Below are 27,984 nucleotides of genomic sequence, written 5' to 3' on the forward strand. Positions count from 1 at the left end.
ATAGCAGACTTGTACATTTTCTCAGTGAAAACAATATACTGAGCAAATGTCATATTGGCTTTTTACCAAATTATCGTACGACAGACCACGTATTCACCCTGCACACCCTAATTGACAAACAAACAAACCAAAACAAAGGCAAAGCCTTCTCATGCTTTGTTGATTTCAAAAAAGCCTTCGACTCAATTTGGCATGAGGGTCTGCTATACAAATTGATGGAAAGTGGTGTTGGGGGAAAAACATACAACATTATAAAATACATGTACACATACAAGAAGTGTGCAGTTAAAACTGGCAAAAAAACATTTCTTCCCACTGGGACGTCGGGTGAGACAGGGATGCAGCATAAGCCCCACCCTCTTTAACATATATATCAACAAATTGGCGAGAACACTAGAACACTAGAACAGTCTGCAGCACCCTCACCTAGAATCTACTAGAATCTGAAGTCAAATGTCTACTCTTTGCTGATGATCTGGTGCTTCTGTCACCAACCAAGGAGGGCCTACAGCAGCCCCTACACTACCGTTCAAACGTTTGGGGTCACTTAGAAATGTCCCTGTTTTTGAAAGAAAAGCACATTTTGTTGTCTATTAAAATAACAGAAATACAGAAATACAGTGTAGACATGGTTAATGTTGTAAAAGACTATTGTTATAATGTTTCTGCCACCATATCTTACAGCAAAATAGAGCTTCTGGATATCAGGACAGCGACCACTCACCTCGGATTAGACAAAGAGTTTTTCTTCAAAAAGCAGGACACAAAGGATGTACTTCGAACACCTGACAAGGCTAACATCCCCGTCATTGGGAAGAGAAAGAGACGCAGGTACAGAGGACACAGAGCGGGGTGCCTCATAAGGATCCGCAGACGGTGAGTGGGAAAGCTGCCGTTACCGTCAATATTACTTGCCAACATGCAATCATTGGACAATAAATTAGACGAGGTACGATCACGAATATCCTACCAAGGGGACATCGACAACTGTAACATCTTATGTTTCATGGAACCGTGGCTAAATGATGACATGGATATTCAGTTAGTGTGATATATGCCGTACTGGCTAGATTGAACAGCACACTCCGGTAAGACGAGGGGGGGGCGTTCTGTGCATATTTGTAAACAACAGCTGGTGCACGAAATCTAAGAAAATCTCTTGATTTTGCTCGCCTGAAGTAGAGTATCTTATGATAAGCTGTAAACCACACTATTTGCAAAAAATCCATACTTTTCGTGGCTGTTTAGTTACCACCACAAACGGATGCTGGCACTAAGACCACACTCAGTCAGCTGTATAAGGAAATAAGCAAACAGGAAACTGTTCACCCAGAGGTGGCGCTCCTAGTGGCCGGGGACTTTAATGCAGGGAAATTTAAATCAGCTTTACGTCATTTCCATCAACATGTTAAATGCGCAACCAGAGGGCAAAAAATCTAGATCACCTGTACTCCACAGACAGACTGGAACATGTTGGAACACACAGAGACGCATACAAAGCTCTCCCTCGCCCTCCATTTGGTAAATCCAACCACAATTCTATCCTCCTGATTCCTGCTTACAAGCAAAAATGAAAGCAAGAAGCACCAGTGACTCGGGTCTATAAAAAAATGGTTAGATGAAGCAGATGCTAAGCTACAGGACTCTTTGCTATCACAGACTGGAACATGTACTGGGATTCCTCCGATGGCATTAAGGAGTACACCACATCAGTCACTGGCTTCATCAATAAGTGCATCGATGACGTCGTCCCCACAGTGACTGTACGTACAGTTGAAGTCATTTTTAAACCACTCCACAAATTTCTTGTTAATTAACAAACTATAGTTTTGGCAAGTCGGTTAGGACATCTACTTTGTGCATAACACTAGTAATTTTTCCCAAAATTGTTTGAAGACAGATTATTTCACTTATAATTGTCACGACTTCCACCGAAGTCGGTCCCTCTCCTTGTTCGGGCGGCGTTCGGCGTTCGGCGGTCAACGTCACAGGCTTTCTAGCCACCGCCGATCCACTTTTCATTTTCCATTTGTTCGCGACTGGGAGGGCCGTGGGGCGACACACAATTGGCCTAGTGTCGTCCGGGTTAGGGAGGGTTTGGCCGGTAGGGAAATTCTTGTCTCATCGCGCACCAGCGACTCCTGTGGCGGGCCAGGCGCAGTGCACACTAACCAAGGTTGCCAGGTGCACGGTGTTTCCTCCGACACATTGGTGCGGTTGGTTTCCAGGTTGGAGAAGCAGTGTGGCTTGGTTGGATTGTGTATCGGAGGACGCATGACTTTCAACCTTCGTCTCTCCCGAGCCCGTACGGGAGTTGTAGCGATGAGACAAGATAGTAGCTACTAAACAATTGGATACCACAAAATTGGGGAGAAAAAGGGGTAAAATTCACAAAACATTTTTTAGAAGCAATAAAACTGGCCTTCTTTAGACTAGTTGAGTATCTGGAGCATCAGCATTGGTGGGTTTGAATTACAGGCTCAAAATGGCCAGAAACAAAGGACTTTCTTCTGAAACTCGTCAGTATTTTTTTGTTCTGAGAAATGCTAGAAATTGCCAAGAAGCTGAAGATCTCATACAATGCTGTGTACTACTCCCTTCACAGAACAGCGCAAATTGTCTATAACCAGAATAGAAAGAGGAGTGGGAGGCCCCGGTGCACAACTGAGCAAGAGGACAAGTACATTAGTGTCTAGTTTGAGAAACAGATGCCTCACAAGTACTCAACTGGCAGCTTCATTAAATATTACCTGCAAAACACCAGTCTCAACTTCAACAGTGAAGAGGCAACTCTGGGATGCTGGCCTTCTAGGCAGAGTTGAAAAAACAAAACAAAAGAAAAGATTAAGATGGGTAAAATAACACATACACTGGACAGAGATATGGCTTTTTCTTTTCAACTCTACCTAGAAGGCCAGAATCCCGGAGTCTCCTCTTCACAGTTGATGTTGAGACGGGTGTTTGTCGGGTACTATTTAATGAAGCTGCCAGTTGAGGACTTGTGAGGCGTCTGTTTCTCAAACTAGACACTGTAATATGTAATGTTTACTGTTCATTTTTATAGTTTATTTCACTGTTGTATATTATCTACTTCACTTGCTTTGGAAATGTTAACATATGATTCCCATGCCAATAAAGCCCCTTGAATTGAATTGAGAGAGAGATGATGTGGAGGGAGTGAGAGAGAAGCAGAGAGAGAGGGGGAGAAGCAGAGAGAGAGAGATGATGTGGAGGGAGTGAGAGAGGGAGAGAGAAGCAGAGCGAGAGAGAGAGGGAGGATGTGGAAGGAGTGAGAGAGAGAGAGAGAGAGAGAGAGAGAGAGAGGGGATATGGAGTGAGAGAGACAGAGAGAAAGAAAAGGCAGAGAGAAAAGCACTCAGTTCAACCCATTCCCTCTCATGTGTTTTTCATGCGTTTCACAGCTAGAAATCTCAATGAGTAACTGCCTTGAGTACCATTCGTTCTTAGGAATACTGCATGGGAACATGGTAGAACATGAGAACATGATAGAACACAGAGGCATTCAGATATACTCTATACTGTTGACCCACAAAAATAAGAAAGCATATATGTAAGTGTGTGCTCCTCCTTGTGAATGTGTGTGTGTGTGTGTGTGTGTGTGTGTGTGTGTGTGTGTGTGTGTGTGTGTTTGTGTGTGTGTCATGCTTACATGCTTGTGTGTCTCTGTGTGTGTGTAGCCTACCTGTTGCTGGTTCTCTCTCTGCAGGTAGAGCCGGGCCTGGATGTACCCCCTGGTCTCCTGAAAGGCCTGTCTCTGAGACACCTCGGCAGGGTAGTGGGTACAGATACCTATCATGTTGGTACACAGGAAGACCAAAGCATTGGCACTCAGCTGGAGGAGTAAGATAGAGAGGAGAGAGAGAGAGAGAGAGTGGGGGAGAGGAGAGAGAGAGAGTGGGGGAGAGGAGAGAGAGTTGGGGAGAGGAGAGAGAGAGAGTGGGGGAGAGGAGAGAGAGAGAGTGGGGGAGAGGAGAGAGAGAGAGTGGGGGAGAGGAGAGAGAGAGTGGGGGAGAGGAGAGAGAGAGGGGGAGAGGAGAGAGAGAGAGTGGGGGAGAGGAGAGAGAGAGAGTGGGGAGAGGAGAGAGAGAGTGGGGGAGAGAAGGGAGAGAGAGAGTGAGAGAGTGGGGGAGAGGAGAGACAGAGAGTGGGGGAGAGGAGATGGAGAGAGAGAGTGGGGGAGAGGAGAGAGAGAGTGGGGGAGAGGAGAGAGAGAGAGTTGGGGAGAGGAGAGAGAGAGTGGGGGAGAGGAGAGAGAGAGTGGGGGAGAGGAGAGAGAGAGTGGGGAGAGGAGAGAGAGAGAGTGGGGGAGAGGAGAGAGAGAGAGTGGGGGAGAGGAGAGAGAGAGTGGGGGAGAGGAGAGAGACACAGAGAGAGAGGGGGAGAGAGTGGGGAGAGGAGAGAGAGAGTTGGGGATAGGAGAGAGAGAGAGTGGGGGAGAGGAGAGAGAGAGAGAGAGAGACACAGAGAGAGAGGGGGAGAGAGAGAGGGGGAGAGAGAGTGGGGGAGAGGAGATAGAGAGAGAGGGGGAGAGGAGAGAGAGAGTGGGGAGAGGAGAGAGAGTGTTGGGGAGAGGAGAGAGAGAGTGGGGGAGAGGAGAGAGAGAGAGTGGGGGAGAGGAGAGAGAGAGAGAGAGAGAGAGGGGGGAGAGAGTGGGGGAGAGGAGAGAGAGAGATTGGGGGAGAGGAGAGAGAGAGAGTAGGGGAGAGGAGAGAGCGAGTGGGGGAGAGAGGGGGAGAGAGAGAGACACAGAGAGAGAGGGGGAGAGAGAGAGAGACAGAGAGAGAGGGGGTGAAGAGAGAGAGAGAGAGAGACACAGAGAGAGAGGGGAGAGAGAGAGAGAGACACAGAGAGAGAGGGGGAGAGAGAGGAGAGAGAGACAGAGAGAGAGAGAGAGAGAGAGAGAGAGAGAGAGAGAGAGGGGGGAGGAGAGAGAGACAGAGAGAGGGGGAGAGAGAGAGAGACACAGAGAGGGGGGGAGAGAGAGAAAGAGAGACACAGAGAGAGGGGGGGAGAGAGAGAGGAGAGAGAGACACAGAGAGAGAGAGAGAGACAGAGAGAGAGAGAGGAGAGAGAGAGAGACACAGAGAGAGAGGGGGAGAGAGAGGAGAGAGAGACACAGAGAGAGAGGGGGGAGAGAGAGAGGAGAGAGAGACAGAGAGAGAGAGAGGAAAGAGAGACACAGAGAGAGAGAGAGGAGAGAGAGACAGAGAGAGAGGAGAGAGAGACACAAAGAGAGAGGGGGGGAGAGGAGAGAGAGGAGACAAATGTTACTTTATTGAGATACCCTTAACTTCCCTTCATGAGAGAGAGAGAGGGGGAGAGAGAGAGAGAGAGACACACAGAGAGAGGGGGAGAGAGAGAGCGAGACAGAGAAGGAGAGAGAGATGTTTTTTCAAAAGTCATCATTCTTGAGATGTTTTATAGGCTATAAATTGGGATTTACATTTCCTGGAATATCTATACACAATCTTCACACTGGTAAATGTACAGATTAACAGGGAAATCTACACTGAACAAAAATATAAACGCAACAATTTCAAAGATTTTACTGAGTTACAGTTCATATAAGTAAATCAGTCAATTGAAATAAATTCATTAGGCCGTAATATATGGATTTCACATGACTGGGAATACAGATATGCATCTATTGGTCAAAAACAAGATAGGGGTGTGGATCAGAAAACCAGTCAGTATCTGGTGTGACCACCATTTGTCTCAAGCAGCGCAACACATCTCCTTCACATAGAGTTGATCAGGCTGTTGATTGTGGCCTGTGGAATGTTGTCCCACTCCTCCTCAATAGCTGTGCGAAGTTGCTGGATATTTTAGTGGGAACTGGAACGTGCTGTCGTACACAACGATCCGGAGCATCCCAAATATGCTCAATGGGTGACATGTCTGGTGAGTATGCAGGCCATGCAAGAACTGGGACAAGAACTGGGACATTTTCAGCTTCCAGGAATTGTGTACAGATCCTTGCGGCATGGGGCCATGCATTAACATGACGTGATGGCAGCGGATGAACGGCGCGACAAATGGGCCTCAGGATCTCATCACGGTACCTCTGTGCATTAAATTGCCATAGATAAAATACAAATTGTGTTCGTTGTCCTGCCCATACCATAACCCCACCTTCACCATGGGGTACTCTGTTCACAACATTTACATCAGCAAACTGCTTGCCTACACAACACCAGAAACGCTGTTTTCTATTTGCCTGGTACAGTTGAAACCAGGGTTCGAAGGTGAGCATTTGCCCACTGAAGTGAGTTATGACACCAAACTGCAGTCAGGTCAAGACCCTGGTGAGGATGACGAGCACGCAGATGAGCTTCCCTGAAACGCTTTCTGACAGTTTGTGCAGAAATTCTTCAGTGCAATCCCACAGTTTCATCAGCTGTCCAGGTGGCTGGTCTCAGACGATCCCTCAAGTGAAGAAGCCGGATGTGGAGGTCCTGGGCTGGCCTGGTTACACATGGTCTGCAGTTGTGAGGCATGTTGGACGCACAACTAAATTCTCTAAAACGACATTGGAAGCAGCTTATGGTAGAGAAATTAACATTCAATTATCTGGCAACATCTCTGGTGGACATTCCAGCAGTCAGCATGCTAATTGCACGCTCCCTCAAAACATGCACATTTCAGAGTGGCCTTTTATTGATCCCTGCACAAGGTGCACCTGTGTAATGATCATGCTATTTAATCAGCTTCTTGATATGCCACACCTGTCAGGTGGATGGATTATGTTGGCAAAGGCGAAATGCTCACTAACAGGGATGTAAACACATGTGGGCACAACATTTGAGAGAAATATGCGTTTTGTGCGTATGGAACATTTCTGGTATCTTTTACTTCAGCTCATGAAACATGGGACCAACACTTTACATGTTGCATTTATATTTTTGTTTAGAATAAATATTGGGATGCAACCCAAGACCATCTCTGGTCTAGCCCTCCCTCCGTTTCTTATTCTGTTTCTAACATTCGTGTGAAAGGATTCAATAAAACAAAGCCGTGGCCTAGTCTCTGCCTCTGGAGAACGTGTACAATGAACTGCTTCCAACATGGCTTCCAAACCGGCCTACTGCTCTTTCAGCATTCTGTCTCCTACCGTTCACCTCTATCCAATAAACAGACAAAATATATCTCTTTGTTAAGATAATACAAAGACATGGGGACAGAGACAAACAGAGAAGGCCCAAGTTTCCTCCTTACTCCAGTATTCCTCCATACAGATAGACATTGGTGACAGATAGAGAAGGGGATCACTGATCCTTGCACTGTACAGATACTCTTTAGCTTATATTTGTGGATGCTAATGCTAAGGCTTGTGTTTTGAGACACAGCAGTGGGGAAGAGACTAGGCCAATGCAAATTGTACACGAGCACATTGTAGCAACACACCACAGAACAACACAACCACATTACAGGCTTACTGTATTTCCATTGGCTGGCTAAAATTAAGTGGAGTGGTTTAGCCTGCAGTTAGCTTAGACTAACACAACAGCATTAGGCTAATATCCATGGGCTAGTGAAAGTTAAGTTTAGATAGCTTGCAGTAAGTTTAGTGAGGTTGTTGACCTCTAGAACATTCCCTTCTTCCACACACACACACACACACACACACACACACACACACACACACACACACACACACACACACACACACACACACACTCTCTCTCCCTTTCTCTTCCATACAGGCAACAAGCCAGTGTCTGTTAGGGATTGTGTCCTTATTCAATGGTTTACACACAACACACACAATGACTACAGGGCTCTGGGTTTCCCCCTTTCTCTGCGTGTGTGCGCACGCACACACACACCCACACACACATGCACGCACACACGCACGCGCGCGCGCACACACACACACACACACACACACACCAAATCCTGGGAAAATAGCTTGACCCCTGACCAGTGGACAGACTGTTTCCTATGAAGATTATACCATCAATAATGAGAAAAGGACAGACTGAGTCTCATAGGCTGGATGAAGCACACCGTGTAACAGACAGATGGCCATGATGTTGTCTGATGGAGGTTTAATAACTAGGACATTACCTCTATAGACTGACTGGTGTGTTCTGCAGTTCTCACACCAACATTCTAGACCAGGTCCATATACGTTCTCAGGCCATTACTTCTCCATAGATTGTGCTGTCCTTAGAACAACATTCCCCAACATTTAGCACTTATGCAACTAAATCAATCACACATGGATAACCAGTGGTGTTCTCTGTTCTCCTCGGACCAACATTCTAGAACAGTTGGTTTTAACAGACAAGGTTCCAGAACAGTTGGTTTTGCTTAAATATTTCAACTAAATAAATCAATCACACATGGAAGTACTGCATGTAGCACTCAATAACCAGGAATGGATTGTGCTCAAAGTTCAGAGTATAATACAATACATTGCATTCCTCTTTAGATGGATAGATAGTATGCCTGCCTTACTTGACAAATTATCTCCAACTTCAATATCAGTACCAGCATATGTAAGTTGAAGCTGGTATGTGGCCAAACCTGTGCGTGTATCTGTGCATTCGTCTGTGCATACACACACGTACACACACTCGAGTGTTTCTGTGAAGATGGTAGGTTGGAGTGGTTATGAAGATGGTATGTTGGAGTGTTTGTGAAGATTACAGGTTGGAGTGTTTGTGAAGATTACAGGTTGGAGTGTTTGTGAAGATGGTATGTTGGAGTGTTTGTGAAGATTACAGGTTGGAGTGTTTGTGAAGATGGTAGGTTGGAGTGTTTGTGAAGATTACAGGTTGGAGTGTTTGTGAAGATGGTAGGTTGGAGTGTTTGTGAAGATGGTAGGTTGGAGTGTTTGTGAAGATTACAGGTTGGAGTGTTTGTGAAGATGGTAGGTTGGAGTGTTTGTGAAGATTACAGGTTGGAGTGTTTGTGAAGATGGTAGGTTGGAGTGTTTGTGAAGATGGTAGGTTGGAGTGTTTGTGAAGATTACAGGTTGGAGTGTGTGTGAAGATTACAGGTTGGAGTGTTTGTGAAGATTACAGGTTGGAGTGTTTGTGAAGATTACAGGTTGGAGTGTTTGTGAAGATGGCAGCTTGGAGTGTGTGTGAAGATGGTAGGTTGGAGTGTTTGTGAAGATGGTAGGTTGGAGTGTTTGTGAAGATGGTAGGTTGGAGTGTTTGTGAAGATGGCAGCTTGGAGTGTGTGTGAAGATGGTAGGTTGGAGTGTTTGTGAAGATGGTAGGTTGGAGTGTTTGTGAAGATGGCATGTTGGACTGTTTGTGAAGATGGTAGGTTGGACTGTTTGTGAAGATGGTAGGTTGGATTGTTTGTGAAGATGGTAGGTTGGAGTGTTTGTGAAGATGGTAGGTTGGATTGTTTGTGAAGATGGTAGGTTGGAGTGTTTGTGAAGATGGTAGGTTGGAGTGTTTGTGAAGATGGTAGGTTGGATTGTTTGTGAAGATGGTAGGTTGGAGTGTTTGTGAAGATGGTAGGTTGGATTGTTTGTGAAGATGGTAGGTTGGAGTGTTTGTGAAGATGGTAGGTTGGATTGTTTGTGAAGATGGTAGGTTGGAGTGTTTGTGAAGATGGTAGGTTGGAGTGTTTGTGAAGATGGCATGTTGGACTGTTTGTGAAGATGGTAGGTTGGACTGTTTGTGAAGATGGTAGGTTGGAGTGTTTGTGAAGATGGTAGGTTGGAGTGTTTGTGAAGATGGTAGGTTGGATTGTTTGTGAAGATGGTAGGTTGGAGTGTTTGTGAAGATGGCATGTTGGACTGTTTGTGAAGATGGTAGGTTGGACTGTTTGTGAAGATGGTAGGTTGGATTGTTTGTGAAGATGGTAGGTTGGATTGTTTGTGAAGATGGTAGGTTGGATTGTTTGTGAAGATGGTAGGTTGGAATGCTCTCCTCTCCACAGTGTCAGTAGATATGAGAGGAGGTTTACAGTGTATACATAGATACAGGACCTGTGTTTTGACTACAGACAAAGGCAGTCTAACAACCTGACCCTGTACTCTGAACCAAAGTGTGTATGTGTGCCCGTGCGTGTGTGTACAAAATATCTATCTACCATCTCAAAACAGTGTCAGCAACAACTCAACTCCAGTATTTAATTGCTGTACTATAGGTAACTGCCAAAATAAATGAAACACTTGAGTAAATGAGGGATACAAAGTATATTGAAAGCAGGTGCTTCCACACGTGTGATTCCTGAGTTAATTAAGCAATTAACATCCCATCACGCATAGGGTCATGTATAAAAATACCCAATTGCACATTATTTTGGCTATGATGGCTAGAAGAAGAGATGGCTAGAGTTCCAGACACAGTGACCTACATGTGTGAATGTTGAACTAAACAAATTCTCTTTAGGATAATATACACATCAGTATACTATATACACTATACACATCAGTATACTATATACAATATACACATCAGTATACTATATACAATATACACATCAGTATACTATATACAATATACACATCAGTATACTATATACAATATACACATCAGTATACTATATACACATCAGTACACTATATACAATATACACATCAGTATACTATATACAATATACACATCAGTATACTATATACAATATACACATAAGTATACTATATACAATATACACATAAGTATACTATATACAATATACACATCAGTACACTATATACACTATACACATCAGTACACTATATAAAATATACACATCTGTATACTATATACAATATACATATCAGTATACTATATACACTATACACATCAGTACACTATATACACTATACACATCAGTACACTATATATACATCAGTACACTATATACAATATACACACCAGTACACTATATACACATCAGTACACTATATACAATATACACATCAGTATACTATATACAATATACACATCAGTATACTATATACAATATACACATCAGTATACTATATACACTATACACATCAGTACACTATATACACATCAGTACACTATATACACATCAGTATACTATATACAATATACACATCAGTACACTATATACACTATACACATCAGTACACTATATACACATCAGTACACTATATACAATATACACACCAGTACACTATATACACATCAGTATACTATATACAATATACACATCAGTACACTATATACACTATACACATCAGTACACTATATACACATCAGTACACTACATACAATATACACATCAGTACACTATATACAATATACACATCCATACACTATATACACATCAGTACACTATATACACATCAGTACACTATATACACTATACACATCAGTACACTATATAAACATCAGTACACTATACACATCAGTACACTATATACACATCAGTACCCTATATAGACTATACACATCAGTACACTATATACACTATACACCTCAGTATACTATATACACAATACACATCAGTATACTATATACACTATACACATCAGTACACTATATACACTATACACATCAGTATACTATATACACTATACACATCAGTACACTATATACCATATACACATCAGTACACTATATACAATATACACATCAGTACACGATATACACTATACACATCAGTACACTATATACCTCAGTACACTATATACACTATACACATCAGTATACTATATACACTATACACATCAGTACACTATATACACTATACACATCAGTACACTATATACACATCAGTACACTATATACAATATACACACCAGTACACTATATACACATCAGTATACTATATACAATATACACATCAGTACACTATATACACTATACACATCAGTACACTATATACACATCAGTACACTACATACAATATACACATCAGTACACTATATACAATATACACATCCATACACTATATACACATCAGTACACTATATACACATCAGTACACTATATACACTATACACATCAGTACACACTATAAACATCAGTACACTATACACATTAGTACACTATATACACATCAGTACCCTATATAGACTATACACATCAGTACACTATATACACTATACACCTCAGTACACTATATACACTATACACATCAGTATACTATATACACTATACACATCAGTACACTATATACACTATACACATCAGTATACTATATACACTATACACATCAGTACACTATATACACTATACACATCAGTATACTATATACACTATACACATCAGTACACTATATACCATGTACACATCAGTACACTATATACAATATACACATCAGTACACGATATACACTATACACATCAGTACACTATATACCTCAGTACACTATATACACTATACTCATCAGTATACTATATACACTATACACATCAGTACACTATATACACTATACACATCAGTATATTATATACACTATACACATCAGTACACTATATACACTATACACATCAGTACACTATATACACTATACACATCAGTATACTATATACACTATACACATCAGTACTCTATATACACTATACACATCAGTATACTATATACACTATACACATCAGTACACTATATACACTATATACATCAGTACACTATATACAATATACACATCAGTACACTATATACAATATACACATCAGTACACTATATACAATATACACATCAGTATACTATATACATCAGTACACTATATACACTATACACATCAGTACACTATATACACTATACACATCAGTATACTCTGTCAACTAGCTGTAGGCTAAACATTCATGAGCCTTACCGCCGCTGGGACAAAGTATCGTTTGGCTCTATTTCTCTGGTGCCATGTAAGATCTCCAGTAGGGGTGAAGCTCAAACTCCATCAGTACCTTGCAGGCTTTTGTGAGGGCTCTTATATCATAAAAGACCTATAGACTGGTCTGCTTGAACCCTAGCATCTAGCAATTCTTCTCAACATATTTCTCTGAGAGACATTAGCATTTCTGTACCAGCAGATGATACATGTTAAGACACTTGCAGTGAATGTCTTGTAACTTGATCAACATCATAAGTAGAGCCTTTGCTGTCCTTTCTTATACATCTGCTCAGTACACTTTCTCCATTGTAGGTTGACTATTGTTACATTTTTCCTGAAGTCGATGTGCATCTCTTTGGTCTTTTCTGTGTTGAGCACTAAGTGAGAGTCATCACACCACTTCACAAATTCCTCCAAGACTGACCAGTGCTCCTCCTCCTCCTCATGCTGGATTAGACTGTCCCGTGCTCCTCCTCATGCTGGAGTAGACTGACCAGTGCTGTAATGTCTGAAAACTTTATCAGGTGTCTACCAGGGCAGGAGCTTTTACAGTCATTGGTGATGTACAACAATGGAGAAATCACACAGCCTTGAGGAGATTCCATGCTAGTGGTGTGCTTGTCCGACATCCACTGCCCCACCTTGACCTGCTGTGTCCTATTGCTAAGGAAATCAGGGATCCACAGCACCAGGCCTCCATCTAATGATAATTGTACATCAGTCTCTGGGCTAAGGTGGAGGTCTGGATTGTATTAAATGTTGAAGAGACATCAACAAATACTTGGCATCTGGCTCCCTCTAAGCCAGTGGTCACCAACCGGTCGATCGCGATCAGATGGTCGATCTCCAAGGCATTCCTAGTTGGTCACCAAACATTTCTGTTAAAAAAACGATGATAAAGCCTTGCATTCCTATTTTTTGATTGAATTTTTGTACTGTTGTATTCCCATTTTGTGTTCCCATGTTTGAAGGTAGAACTCTGCCTATCCTGCAGGACCAGAGAGCAAATCCTCGAGCCATAGACTGTAAAAAGAAGCTTTGAACGCACATCAAAGTTGATACTGTGAGATTTCAAAACTTTTAAAACCATGACTAGAAAGAGACTCAACAAATACAGCGAAGAACTGCTGTTTTTATAAGTAGTGTAAGTTCATGTTTAAGTTGTTATTCAGCATTGTCAACACTTGGTTCAAAACTTTTATAAGTCATAAAATGTGTGTTCTCCCTACTTCCACTCAAGCTACAACCAGAACTGCAGCTGCAATGAATGAGTATAGCAAAAGTTTTCAGATATGCTTGAGTTGCCTTTTTAAATATCAATGAATATTTAACTTTCTCTGGTCATAGGAGTAACAACATGAATTGGTGCATAAGGCAGAACTAATGCAGTGCGACTTGAGTTTCGACATAAGCTGGAAGGCTGTGTCCCCTCTTCTCAGTGGAGGGAGGTAGAGCAGAGGGACAGTGAGTCGGGTGAGAGGCAGCCTAACCGATTTTGAAAAGGTTCTAGGTGTTTGTAGATAAGGATCAGTAGAGTAAGGATGGCATCATCAACCTTGTAGATAAGGTTCAGTGGAATAAGGACAGCATCATCAGTAGAGTAAGGATGGCATCATCAACCTTGTAGATAAGGTTCAGTAGAGTAAGGATGGCATCATCAACCTTGTAGATAAGGTTCAGTAGAATAAGGACAGCATCATCAACCTTGTAGATAAGGTTCAGTAGAGTAAGGATGGCTTCATCAACCTTGTAGATAAGGTTCAGTAGAGTAAGGATGGCATCATCAACCTTGTAGATAAGTTTCAGTAGAATAAGGACAGCATCATCAACCTTGTAGATAAGGTTCAGTAGAGTAAGGATGACATCATCAACCTTGTAGATAAGGTTCAGTAGAATAAGGACAGCATCATCAACCTTGTAGATAAGGTTCAGTAGAGTAAGGATGACATCATCAACCTTGTAGATAAGGTTCAGTAGAATAAGGACAGCATCATCAACCTTGTAGATAAGGTTCAGTAGAGTAAGGATGGCTTCATCAACCTTGTAGATAAGGTTCAGTAGAGTAAGGATGGCATCATCAACCCCCCTGCCAGCCGTATAGGCAAACTGAAGTGGATCAAGGTGCTGCTGGGTAGAGTGCAGGAGGTGTTTTTTTGACAATCTTCTCAAAGCACTTCATAAGCAGGGATGTTAATTACAGATGGGTTTGTTGAGGTAGGGATTTGATTTTCCATAACATAGGTGCATGTTGCTGATCCAAAGTAAATAAAATAGAAAATAGCAGCCAGTTGCTCTGCACAGTAAGTAATTTGCAAGTAATTTGCCATGTTAAGTCCCTCTCCACCCTCCAGGGCAGCACTGGCTTTCCCTCTCCACCCTCCAGGGCAGCACTGGCTTTCCCTCTCCACCCTCCAGGGCAGCACTGGCTTTCCCTCTCCACCCTCCAGGGCAGCACTGGCTTTCCCTCTCCACCCTCCAGGGCAGCACTGGCTTTCCCTCTCCACCCTCCAGGGCAACACTGGCTTTCCCTTTGCCCTTGGGGGCCATGGTTTTAATTCCCTGCCAGGAAGCTCTAGAGTCTTTTCAACCCTGAGTTTATCTATCTGGATCTGTCTTTTAATCTCTCTCTGTATGTCTTACCCTCTGCATGTACTAACTTTCTTATTTAGCGCCTCTTTCAGTTTCTTAGATACCCATAGTTTACATTTAGTGATTATTTTGCTGGTCTTGGTGGGCACAACCTAATACACACAAAAGCTGATATAACTTGAAACATCTGTCAATTCATCTATATCAGCAGAGGTCTCTTTTGTTATGTCATGCTTCAATGTAGGAACCACACATACGGTGATCATCCGTTCACCTACTCTGCGTCTCACAAAGACACGGCGGCTGGAACCAAAAATCTAAAATTTGGACTCATCAGACTAAAGGACATATTTCCACCGGTCTAATGTTCATTGCTCGTGTTTCTTGGCCGAAGCAAGTCTCTTCTTCTTATTGGGGTCCTTTGGTGGTGGTTTCTATGCAGCAATTTAACCACTAAGGCCTGACTCATGCAGTCTCCTTATTTATGTTTTTTCTTCAATTTCTTGGTATCCATTTAGAAGTTACAGTCTTGTCTCATCGCTGCAACTCCCGTATGGACTCGGGAGCAGTGAAGGTCGAGAGCCGTGCGTCCTCCGAAACACAACCCAACCAAGCCGCACTGCTTCTCCCGGTCGCGGCCGGCTATGACAGAGCCTGGGCTCGAACCCAGAATCTCTAGTGGTACAGCTAGCACTTAGACCACTGCGCCACTCAGGAGGCCCACGCAGTCTCCTCTGAACAGTTGATGTTGAGATGTGTCTGTTACTTGAACTTTGTGCAGCATTTATTGGGCTGCAATTTCTGAGGCTGATAACTCTAATGAACTTATTCTCTGCAGCAGAGGTAACTCTGGGTCTTCCTTTCCTGTGGCGGTCCTCATGAAAGTCAGTTTCATCATAGCCTAGAAGGCCAGCATCCCGGAGTCACCTCTTCACTGTTGACGTTGAGACTGGTGTTTTGCGGGTACTATTTAATGAAGCTGCCAGTTGAGGACTTCTCTAATGTACTTGTCTTCTTGCTCAGTTGTGCACCGGGGCCAGTTTGCGCTGTTCTGTGAAGGGAGTAGTACACAGCGTTGTACCAGCTCTTTAGTTTCTTGGCAATTTCTAGCATGGAATAGCCTTCCTTTCTCAGAACAAGAATAGAGTTTCAGAAGAAAGTTATTTGTTTCTGGCCATTTTGAGCCTGTAATCAAATCCACAAATGATGAATCTCCAGATACTCAACTAGTCTAAAGAAGGCAAGTTTTATTGCTTCTTTAATCAGAACAACAGTTTTCAGCTGTGCTACCATAATTGCAAAAGGGTTTTCTAATGATCAATTAGACTTTTAAAACGATAAACTTGGATTAGCTAACACAATGTGCCATTGGAACACAGGAGTGATGGTTGCTGATAATAGGCCTCTGTACGCCTATCTAGACATTCCTTTGGAAGAAAATGGCCCTTTTCAGCTGCAATAGTCATTTACAACATTACCAATTTCTATATTGTATTTCTGATCAATATGATGCTATTTTAAATGGTCAAAAAAATGGCTTTTCTTTAAAAAACAAGGATATTTCTAAGTGACCCCAAACTTTTGAACGGAAGTGTATATATAAACAAATGCGGGAAGTCGTGAGGCATGTAAAAGGGACAGCAGGTCAACGTCTGTACTTCAAGGGGCGCTCTCCTACCACAACGGATTTGCACTACTGGTCCCTGATAAGTAAACAGACACCTCCATCGTTATGTTTCCAGTAGCAGGGAAATCCTGTCTGATCATAGTGAAACCAGCGGGCTCCACTTCGCTGTTAGGCACTCGATGATCCAGCCAGGACGCAGGCATCCCCGTACTCATACAGGTAGTGCCGGTTAACCATCAGCTAGTCCGCTTTCACCCTCAAGGATTGGCCGTTGATTAGCAGAGTAGTCAGTAAGGGAAGTTTATTCCTCATCGCTTTCAATCTCCTCCGGATACCCCTCACCTCCCTCGCTTGTGTTTGAAAGTTGTCTTGTGATTCGTTATTTCAGGAAGTCTTGAATAAAATCCACCACTGGGCTATCCAGCCAGTCTCTCTGCTATAGTCCTGGATCCTGCTCCCTCCAGCATTTCCATAGTTGAGTCCATTTGGGCTTGCAAAAATGCTTAAAATTATCAGGATCATTCCATAGCTCTACAACTTTGTTGCTATAATTAAACATTGGCGATCAAGTAGAGAGGATAAAACATCACACTAAAAACACAAAAAAAACAAGACGACAAATGCACACACATACGTCGTGGGTCACCACCGGGCAGCGCCCGGAAGAACGTATCGACTCTTCTCTCAAGTCTTAGATGAAAGTTGCTTAACTCAAGGGTCGGCATTTGAAAATAATTGAAACATTAGCATAAAGTGAGGAGCTCCACAGGAGAGTATGATATATACCATTATAATATATACCATAATGAAATATACCATTATAATATATACCATTATAACATATAACATTACATATATACACCATTACATATATACACCATTATAATATACACCAATATAATATATACCATAATCAATTAAACCATTATAATATATACCATTATATATATATACCATTACATATATACACCAGTATAATATATACCATTATATATATACCATTACATATATACACCAGTATAATATATACCATTATGATATATACCATTATGATGTATACCATTATGATAAATACCATTATAATAGACACCATTATAATATATACCATTATGATATATACCATTATGATAAATACCATTATAATATATACCATTATGATATATACCATTATGATAAATACCATTATAATACACTGCTCAAAAAATAAAGGGAACACTGAAATAACACATCCTAGATCTGAATGAATGAAATATTCTTATTAAATACTTTTTTCTTTACATAGTTGAATGTGCTGACAACAAAATCACCAAAAATTATCAATGGAGTTGGATTTGGAGTCACACTCAAAATTAAAGTGGAAAACCACACTACAGGCTGATCCAACTTTGATGTAATGTCCTTAAAACAAGTCAAAATGAGGCTCAGTAGTGTGTGTGGCCTCCACGTGCCTGTATGACCTCCCTACAACGCCTGGGCATGCTCCTGATGAGGTGGCGGATGGTCTCCTGAGGGATCTCCTACCAGACCTGGACTAAAGCATCCGCCAACTCCTGGACAGTCTGTTGGTGGATGGAGCGAGACATGATGTCCCAGATGTGCTCAATTGGATTCAGGTCTGGGGAACGGGCGGGCCAGTCCATAGCATCAATGCCTTCCTCTTGCAGGAACTGCTGACACACTCCAGCCACATGAGGTCAAGCATGGTCTTGCATTAGGAGGAACCCAGGGCCAACCGCACCAGCATATGTTCTCACAAGGGGTCTGAGATTCTCATCTCGGTACCTAATGGCAGTCAGGCTACCTCTGGCGAGCACATGGAGGGCTGTGTGGCCCCCCAAAGAAATGCCACCCCACACCATGACTGACCCACCGCCAAACCGGTCATGCTGGAGGATGTTGCAGGCAGCAGAACGTTCTCCACGGCGTCTCCAGACTGTCACATGTGCTCAGTGTGAACCTGCTTTCATCTGTGAAGCGCACAGGGCGCCAGTGGCGAATTTGCCAATCTTGGTGTTCTCTGGCAAATGCCAAACGTCCTGCACGGTGTTGGGCTGTAAGCACAACCCCTACCTGTGGACGTCGGGCCCTCATTACCACCCTCATGGAGTCTGTTTCTGACCGTTTGAGCAGACACATGCACATTTGTGGCCTGCTGGAGGTCATTTTGCAGGGCTCTGGCAGTGCTCCTCCTGCTCCTCCTTGCACAAAGGCGGAGCTAGCGGTCCTGCTGCTGGGTTGTTGCCCTCCTACGGCCTCCTCCACGTCTCCTGATGTACTGGCCTGTCTCCTGGTAGCGCCTCCATGCTCTGGACACTACGCTGACAGACACAGCAAACCTTCTTGCCACAGCTCACATTGATGTGCCATCCTGGATGAGCTGCACTACCTGAGCCACTTGTGTGGGTTGTAGACTCCGTCTCATGCTACCACTAGAGTGAAAGCACCGCCAGCATTCAAAAGTGACCAAAACATCAGCCAGGAAACATAGGAACTGAGAAGTGGTCTGTGGTCACCACCTTTAGAACCACTCCTTTATTGGGGGTGTCTTGCTAATTGCCTATAATTTCCACCTGTTGTCCATTCCATTTGCACAACAACATGTGAAATTTATTGTCAATCAGTGTTGCTTCCTAAGTGGACAGTTTGATTTCACAGAAGTGTGATTGACTTGGAGTTACATTGTGTTGTTTAAGTGTTCCCTTTATTTTTTTGAGCAGTGTATATATACCATTATATATATACCATTATAATATATACCATTATAATATATACCATTATATATATACCATTATAATATATACCATTATAATATATACCATATACAGTGGGGCAAATCTCTACTATTATTCTGTTTCACATTCCCAAAATAAAGTGGTGATCCTAACTGACCTAAGACAGGGAATTTTTATTAGGATTACATGTCAGGAATTGTGAAAAACTGAGTTGAAATATATTTGGCTAAGGTGTATGCAAATTTCCAACTTCAACTGTACCAATATAATATATACCATTATATATATATATACCATTTTAGCAGACACCTTTAATCCAAAGCAACATGTGTGCATACATTTTTACCTATGGGTGGTTCTGGGAATGGAACCCATAGCAAACGCCATGCTCTACTAACTGAGCTAAGGAGGACCTATGATATGACACTGATATACTACACATCCTTCCAGTGGGTCTTCATAAGAGGAACCCAACAGCAGACTCACGTTGGGTTTGTTCATTGCAGTGGTAATGTTAATGTAGCAATAGAGTGTTTCCATAGCTAGGGCTCACACCGGAGACTTGCGAAGAGCAGAATCAACAACCTCTGCATCATCAACTCATTTGCTTTGCGTGTTAACCCATGTTCACAGTTAGCCAGTGTTATGTAAATGCCAGCTGAAAAGTACCAATGGCCTCTCTTGGCCCCAAGTGAGAGCATGTCCAGAGTCCATGGCTCAGTGAGACCCCGGGAACCGGGCCGTGGAGGTGGAAGCACAAAAGGCTGGGCCTTTTTGGTAAAACACTGGGGTGAATCCTTAGTAGATATACATCACTACTACTGTACTGTATATCAGGCTCTGTGGTTATACTTTATACTGAACCATCTGTCATAAGAGCTACATAACACTATCCTAACCATGACATAACAGATGACATAGTCATGACACAATCCATAATGAGCTAGCCTTAAGCTCAGCCAGTCAGCTGATCCAGACGTGGGTTATGTCATGACAGAGAGTCACTACATTATGTGCAGACTCCAGACTTGGAGTGATAGTAAAACGTTTTTCAGCGTGGACCACAAGTTTCTCCCATCCCACCCCAATCGAATGAAACAACCAACCTTCAAATCAGTACATTTTGATTTTAACATCAACAAATAACCTTAAATTCATTACATTTTCATTGCATTTGATCTTATTAAAAGAACCAATAAAGACATGTATTTTGGTCAATACAGTTATATTTTTCAAATGATCTTTCTTACTCCCATTAGGGGTTGCAACCCTGGCTTTGAATAGCACTGGTTTATTAGGAGGGAGATTCAGTGGTTTATTAGGAGGGAGATTCAGTGGTTTATTAGGAGGGAGATTCAGTGGTTTATTAGGAGGGAGATTGAGTGGTTTATTAGGAGGGAGATTCACTGGTTTATTGGGAGGGAGATTCAGTGGTTTATTAGGAGGGAGATTCAGTGGTTTATTAGGAGGGAGATTCAGTGGTTTATTGGGAGGGAGATTCAGTGGTTTATTAGGAGGGAGATTCAGTGGTTTATTAGGAGGGAGATTCAGTGGTTTATTGGGAGGGAGATTCACTGGTTTATTGGGAGGGAGATTCAGTGGTTTATTGGGAGGGAGATTCACTGGTTTATTAGGAGGGAGATTCAGTGGTTTATTGGGAGGGAGATTCACTGGTTTATTGGGAGGGAGATTCAGTGGTTTATTGGGAGGGAGATTCACTGGTTTATTGGGAGGGAGATTCAGTGGTTTATTAGGAGGGAGATTCACTGGTTTATTAGGAGAGAGATTCACTGGTTTATTAGGAGGGAGATTCAGTGGTTTATTAGGAGGGAGATTCAGTGGTTTATTAGGAGGGAGATTCACTGGTTTATTAGGAGGGAGATTCACTGGTTTATTAGGAGGGAGATTCAGTGGTTTATTGGGAGGGAGATTCAGTGGTTTATTGGGAGGGAGATTCACTGGTTTATTGGGAGGGAGATTCAGTGGTTTATTGGGAGGGAGATTCAGTGGTTTATTAGGAGGGAGATTCAGTGGTTTATTAGGAGGGAGATTCAGTGGTTTATTGGGAGGGAGATTCAGTGGTTTATTAGGAGGGAGATTCAGTGGTTTATTGGGAGGGAGATTCACTGGTTTATTGGGAGGGAGATTCAGTGAACCAGGGTCAATCTCTCAAACCTCAGTCCCTACATGGAACCAAGAGGAAAGGCCTTGGTGTTATCACCCTCCGAAGCGCGCGCACACACACACACTCTAACTGGGGACACGGAGGCTGATCTTCAACAGCTGACCTTTTGGAGGCATCTGGAACTTTTGGAATCTAGTAAAGATATGAATGTCAGAGTCGCTCATTTCTGATTAGTCAGGAGGTCATAGTTCCTTATTTATGATTGGTCAGTCGGGAGGAGGCCGACCCTACTGTCTGGTGAGAAGGGCTGGTCAAAGCTGACCCATCCAAACCTAAAGGACTAAATGTTTTTTCCCCCCAGGCTTGTGTAACGGACGTTTTATGATGATGTCCAACAGAATTCATTCAGAACAATACATCCACTAGGATGCCAGTTATCAGCATATTATATTGACAGCAAGCTGAAAATAGAGAGAGAAAGAGAGATATAGAAAAGGAGAGAGAGAGAGAGAGAGAGAGGGAGATGAGGATGAGAGAGAGGGGGGAGGATGAGAGAGAGGGGGAGGATGAGAGAGAGAGAGAGAGAGAGAGAGAGAGAGAGAGAGAAAAAGAGAGGAGGATGAGAGGGAGAGACAGAGGAGGATGAGAGAAACAGAGAGAAAAAGAGGAGGAGAGAGAGAGAGAGAGAGAGAGAGGAGGATGAGAGAGAGAAAGTGAGTGAGAGTGAGAGAGAGAGAGGAGGATGCGAGAAACAGAGAGAGAGAGAGAGATGTTAACATGTTTCCCATGCCAATAAATGCCATGCCAATAAAGCCCTTGAATTGAATTGAATTGAGAGAGAGAGGAGAATGAGAGAGAGAAAGTGAGTAAGAGTGAGAGTGAGGGGGAGGATGAGAGAGAAAGAGGAGGATGAGAGAGAGAGAGAGAGAGGAGGATGAGAGAAACAGAGAGAGAGAGAGAGGGGAGGATGAGAGAGAGAGAGAGAGAGAGAGAGAGAGAGACAGAGGAGGATGAGAGAGAGAGTGAGTAAGAGTGAGAGTTAGAGCGAGGAGGATGATGAAAGAGACCAGGCCCATCCATCTTTGCCAACTGGATGCTGGGCTCTATGTGTCATGGCTTGGGCCAAACCAAAATTGGTCTATGAGGCCATGGAGTAATCTGGTGTTTGCGTGTGTGTGTGTGTGCGTGTGTCTCTCTCTTGGAGTACGTGTGTGCCTGAATGCATGTGAGCGCCTGTGTGTACATGCGCGCCTGTGCACGCTGTGTGTGTGTGTAGATTCCACCAAACTTAACAGGTTTGGGCAGGAGCCATACAGCTGTCAGAAAAACAGAAATAAAATATATCAAATGTTTTGAAAACATGGAGGCAAATCTTCCCCAGCTACTCAGGGATTGACTAAGTAGAACAACCAAACTAAAAGTCCTTCACCACCACGGTCCCCTTTTTAATACATTATACACATTTATTATGAATCAGAGGGATTAAACTGCTGGGATTTTGTTTATCCTTTTCTCCAATATCACATTACCTCATTCTGCCTCTCACTTGCCTAAAGTTAATCAAACACATTTCTAGTCTAAACTTAACCAATCTTCTAGGCAAAGTTGGAATAATAAAACTGTGGAGAAACTCATGCAGAACCTAAAGAGAAAAATATTAGATCTGTCCGTTCCTCTCACAGCTGTGGTATCCTGCTGTGGAGTCTTCATGAACAAGCTTAATGCTAACCCTTCACACACAGGACACATACACACACAGGAAGCACACACATACACACTAGGCTTGGGCGGTATACTGTATACTGGGGTATTTGGAAAAAGCCATGGGATGTTTTTTTCAATACTGTCAAAACTATTTGAAGTTTTTCAATACATTTTAATATAGCTACTTTTGAAGTAAATACCTGCAGTGAACTTGTGCAATACATTAGGAGATAAAGCAGATGACATTCTTCATTTCACCTGTCACACATTATTTTAAATGATAAAGCTTACAGTAGGTCCCCAGAACAGTTGAGCCAGTCACGCGTTTGTTTGTTAATAACGGGAGAAAGCAGGAGCTGTTGAGTCCAGCAGTGTATCTGGTTTAACTTGCTAGTACTGGAAATGGCTGAATTAATACGGTTGCATCATACAGTGTTAACTTTCTGCCTTGTTTGAGAAGTCAAAGAACTTTGGATGAGTTATCTTTACACCTGCCATGTTGATTTCCTTGAGTTTATTTTTACTTCTCTGTTCTTGGCCCGTCTGCTCCTCCCCCATCTTCTCAGAGCAAAGCAGACAGGTCCGTTGGCCTAGCGACTCCAGACTCCACCCAGACACAGCATGTACACATGCTGCTCCAGAGCCAGTACTGTTCTTCCTTCAGACAAGCATGTGTCAAAACTTTGTTCATTTGCACAATGTCTCTCGTTCACATTCGCTTGTAAATGTCCAGAATCACCAAACATGACATTCAGTAGCTCCTACCTTTATATGTACAACTTTATGAGCTGGATTGCCAGTCTTTCTTTTCATTTGCACTAGTTTTCTTGTTGTTGTTTTTTTAAGGGGTGGATCTGCTTAATATTGCAGAAAGAATATTGGTTCCATCAATGTAATTGTCTGCATAATTTCCAATCCCCCATATATGTTTTTGGTAAATATATATATCCATACACGCATGCATACATATACACATATATACATACACATACCTATATAGACATACATCATTTTTTAAAGAATATACCTTTATTACTATTCCCCGCAAACCCTACCACCGATCCCCCAATTGGAGTAAATTAATAAACACTTCGGCTTTTACCTTCAATTTATACCGTGGAATGGGTACATCGAAAATCTCTTCCCAACTATTTTGCCATTTATATGGCACAGCTGTCCGTTTTTTGGTCCTTAAATGAAATTGGTATATGTTTTTATTTATCACACTTTTCTTTAACCATTTATGTTCTTTAATACAGGGCCGACATACAAGTTCCTTACTTTTTTCCCCTTCTATATGGCCTCTTCCATTTTTGTGGTAATGCTGCAATGAATTGGTTGTAATTTTGGGTAGAGCAGACATTTCCATATGTCTGTGTTAGCTGTATGTGTGACATAACATGCAGCTAACACCAGTCCTATGTGTGACACCAGTCCTATTTATGATAACATTCACTAAAATTATACCTTTTTTAAAAAGTTATTCGAAAAATACAGTTTTTTTTAATCAATTAGTATATTTCAATTTAACCAGAATATTTGTTGTTTGCACTTGTTAGCATACTTAGCTAGCAGCCTCTAAAATTCCCTGTGAGCATTCTAAAAAGCCTCTAAAATGTTGTGAGCATTCTGGTAATACATGCTTTTGTTGCGTCTTTAGCGCCCCTTTGTGTACTAAGACGGTAAACCGTAAATCCCAGGATGAGAGAAGGATGGCACAACGATATGAAAATGTGGATACCGCCCCACTCTAACACACACAAACAATACTAACCGTAGCCCTTCACTAAGGCACACTCTCCCTCCGTGAAGTTGACAGATGAAGCATCATGCTGCTAAACACTCGATAAGAAGTTGTTCCCCTAATAATAAACATGCTATGTCTCAGGGACACCTGACCACCACAGTCCCCGATCCCTGTGACAGAGACACAGCTGTAACACAGTGTGTAATACCGGAACATGAGTCACTACAAATGGTCATAGTGTTACATTGTTGACTGTAGGACCATCTGTTTTATCCAGACACCAACCCCCCACCACCCCCTCCATTTGTATCGTTCTCCAAAGGGCAGCCTGTAGAGGTCCACTTGGAGGACCAGCTGGGCCTCAGAGCATCACTCTCAGAGAGCCAGCTGTGTGTGTGTGTGTGTGTGTGTTTGTGTGTCTCTCTCTCAGCTGTCTTGGATCCTCAGTGGTCCTGGAGGGACTGAGTGTGAGTGTGTGTGTGTGTGTTTGTGTGTGTGTGTGGTAGCCCTGGACAACTGTCCACTCCCAGTGCACAAATGGTAAAGGTTCCTTGGGTCGTGGCTGTGCTGCCTCACAGGCTGATGTTTATGCAACTTCTTTCCCATCAGCCAATCAAAGTCAAGTTACAGACGGAGGGACAGCAAGAACCATTTTTAAATCTTTCATGCGGGTGGTGCCTAACTGATGTAACTGAAAAAAGGTAAGCACATTGCATCCCAAAATACTGAAATATCAAACTACCTGTATTTTCAAAGACTATTTCCAATGTATACCGACTGATATAGATTAGCTTGCTGCTTTGCTGGTTAGTTATTTTTTTAAATGAGCTAACTTACTGTAGCTTGCTAGAAACTGTAGCTAGCTTGCTGCATATGGCTGGCTATTTGGCTAATGTTCTTTAATCTAAATCGCAAGCTGTAACTTAGTTGGCTATTCAATTCAGGCTCCTCCCAGGCTTGTCAGTCCACTTTGAGGTCTTAAAGGCTGGTACAAGGAGCTTGACCAAGAGATCCTAAGAAGTGTCCATAGTGTGAACAGAGAAGAATTTATGCAGCAACATATGGCTTCGGTTGAAGGACAAGGGAGATGTATACGTTTACATGTATATGTTGAAATTAAACGTTCCCAAGGATGAACCAGTATATGTTTATATGTTTTAGTTTTAATTGTCGTTTTTTTTTGTGTGGTACATGTCACCACTTTCTGACAGATAATGTATTCAAAGTACATCCTCAACATACATTCTCTCTGGACCAAGCCACCCACCCTTCCTATGTACCAGCTGGGCCTCAGTCCGGTTTGAGGACGGAGGAGAGGACGTGAGGAATCGAGTTCCTAACAATTGAGAAAGGCCCTAAGTCTCCTCTTCCTCTAAACGGGGTCATGTTCCTGCTACACACTTACACAGGCAGAGAGCTATGCAGACGTGAATAACGTCTTCCCCACTGTTTACTTTGTGACAGCGGGAGTCAGTTATCTACACATACCGTGTTGGTAACAGCCTGACTCTGAGAAGACTACAGCCAGTAAGGCCTTCCAAGACTGCCACATGGACACTCAAGCCCTGTTCATACCTGGTTCGAACCTGCGCACTTTGTCCTGATCTTGTCCACATTCGAAGGTGTGCCCACATTTTTAGTCAAGTTAAAAAAATCTGATCTAATTGTAAACAGACAAGATCGGCTCAAGATCAGGACGCATGTTAACAGCAGGTATAGACAGGGCTTCTGACAGTCGTATGCACATTCCGTTTTTAGGCCGTTTTACCTTATTTTAACTTATTTGTAGGTAGCCTAGTGGTTAGAGCATTGGGCCAGTAACTGAAAGGTTGCTGGCTCGAATCCCTGAGCTGACAAGGTAAAAATCTGTTGTTCTGCCCCTGAGCAAGACAGTTAACCCACTGTTCCCCAGGCGCTGAAGATGTGGATTTTGATTATGGCAGCCCCCCGCACCTCTCTGATTCAGAGGGGTTGGGTTAAATACGGAAGACACATTTCAGTTGAATGCTTTCAGTTGTACAACTGACTAGGTTTTCCCTTCCCTAACGTTATTACTGCCACATACAAAACATGACCAACTCATTGGCCTTGTGATTAGAGTGTCTGCCCTGAAAGAATGGGAGTTCAAACCCTCAACCGAGTCGTACCAAAAGAGTATGTGTCTCTGCTTGGCACTTAGCATTAAGGAGAATGACGGGGGAGGGGGGGAGGCCCTGTGAAAGACTAGCATCCTGTCCAGGGCGTGTCTAGAAAATAATTATTTGACTTATTACTATTTACTGGCATTGTAAGAGACAAAAAGGTGCTTCTTTATTTGATAGTGCTGTATACTCAAATGAGATATGATGCAGGAGGGAAAAAAGGTACAAATGTATGTGTAACAATTGATAATACCTGTACAGTATATTGACTATCCGGCTCAGAGTTAAGTACCATTATTGGTATGTGCGCATCAGGGATAGGGTTAATTCCACAAATTCAATTATAATTACATTCTCTTCCCTTGTAAATTCCACTTATTCAATTAAAATTCCAAGTCAGTCTTTGAATTCAGAGTTAATTCAACTCCTCTGAATTCCAATGTAAGGTAAATTCCAAGAACTCAATATTGTCCCCAACAATACCACAAATTCCAATTCAATTCCCTCAGGCTTTCAGTCTGATCATGTCACTGTTCAGAAAGCCT

General features: G+C 42.5%; 1 protein-coding gene across 6 annotated transcripts in view; it reads right to left on the reverse strand.

The window, feature by feature from the left end:
• Nucleotides 1-27,984, reverse strand: part of LOC112232722 (adenylate cyclase type 6) — a 126,361-nt gene that overhangs the window by 28,053 nt on the left and 70,324 nt on the right. For all 6 annotated transcript variants that reach the window (XM_042299680.1, XM_042299679.1, XM_042299682.1 and 3 more), the window contains exon 4: nt 3,704-3,853. In XM_042299680.1, coding sequence (XP_042155614.1) covers nt 3,704-3,853 — 150 coding nt within the window. The remainder of the gene's footprint in view (nt 1-3,703; nt 3,854-27,984) is intronic.

Source organism: Oncorhynchus tshawytscha, linkage group LG16 (assembly GCF_018296145.1).
Source record: "Oncorhynchus tshawytscha isolate Ot180627B linkage group LG16, Otsh_v2.0, whole genome shotgun sequence".
NCBI classification, from domain to species: domain Eukaryota; kingdom Metazoa; phylum Chordata; class Actinopteri; order Salmoniformes; family Salmonidae; genus Oncorhynchus; species Oncorhynchus tshawytscha.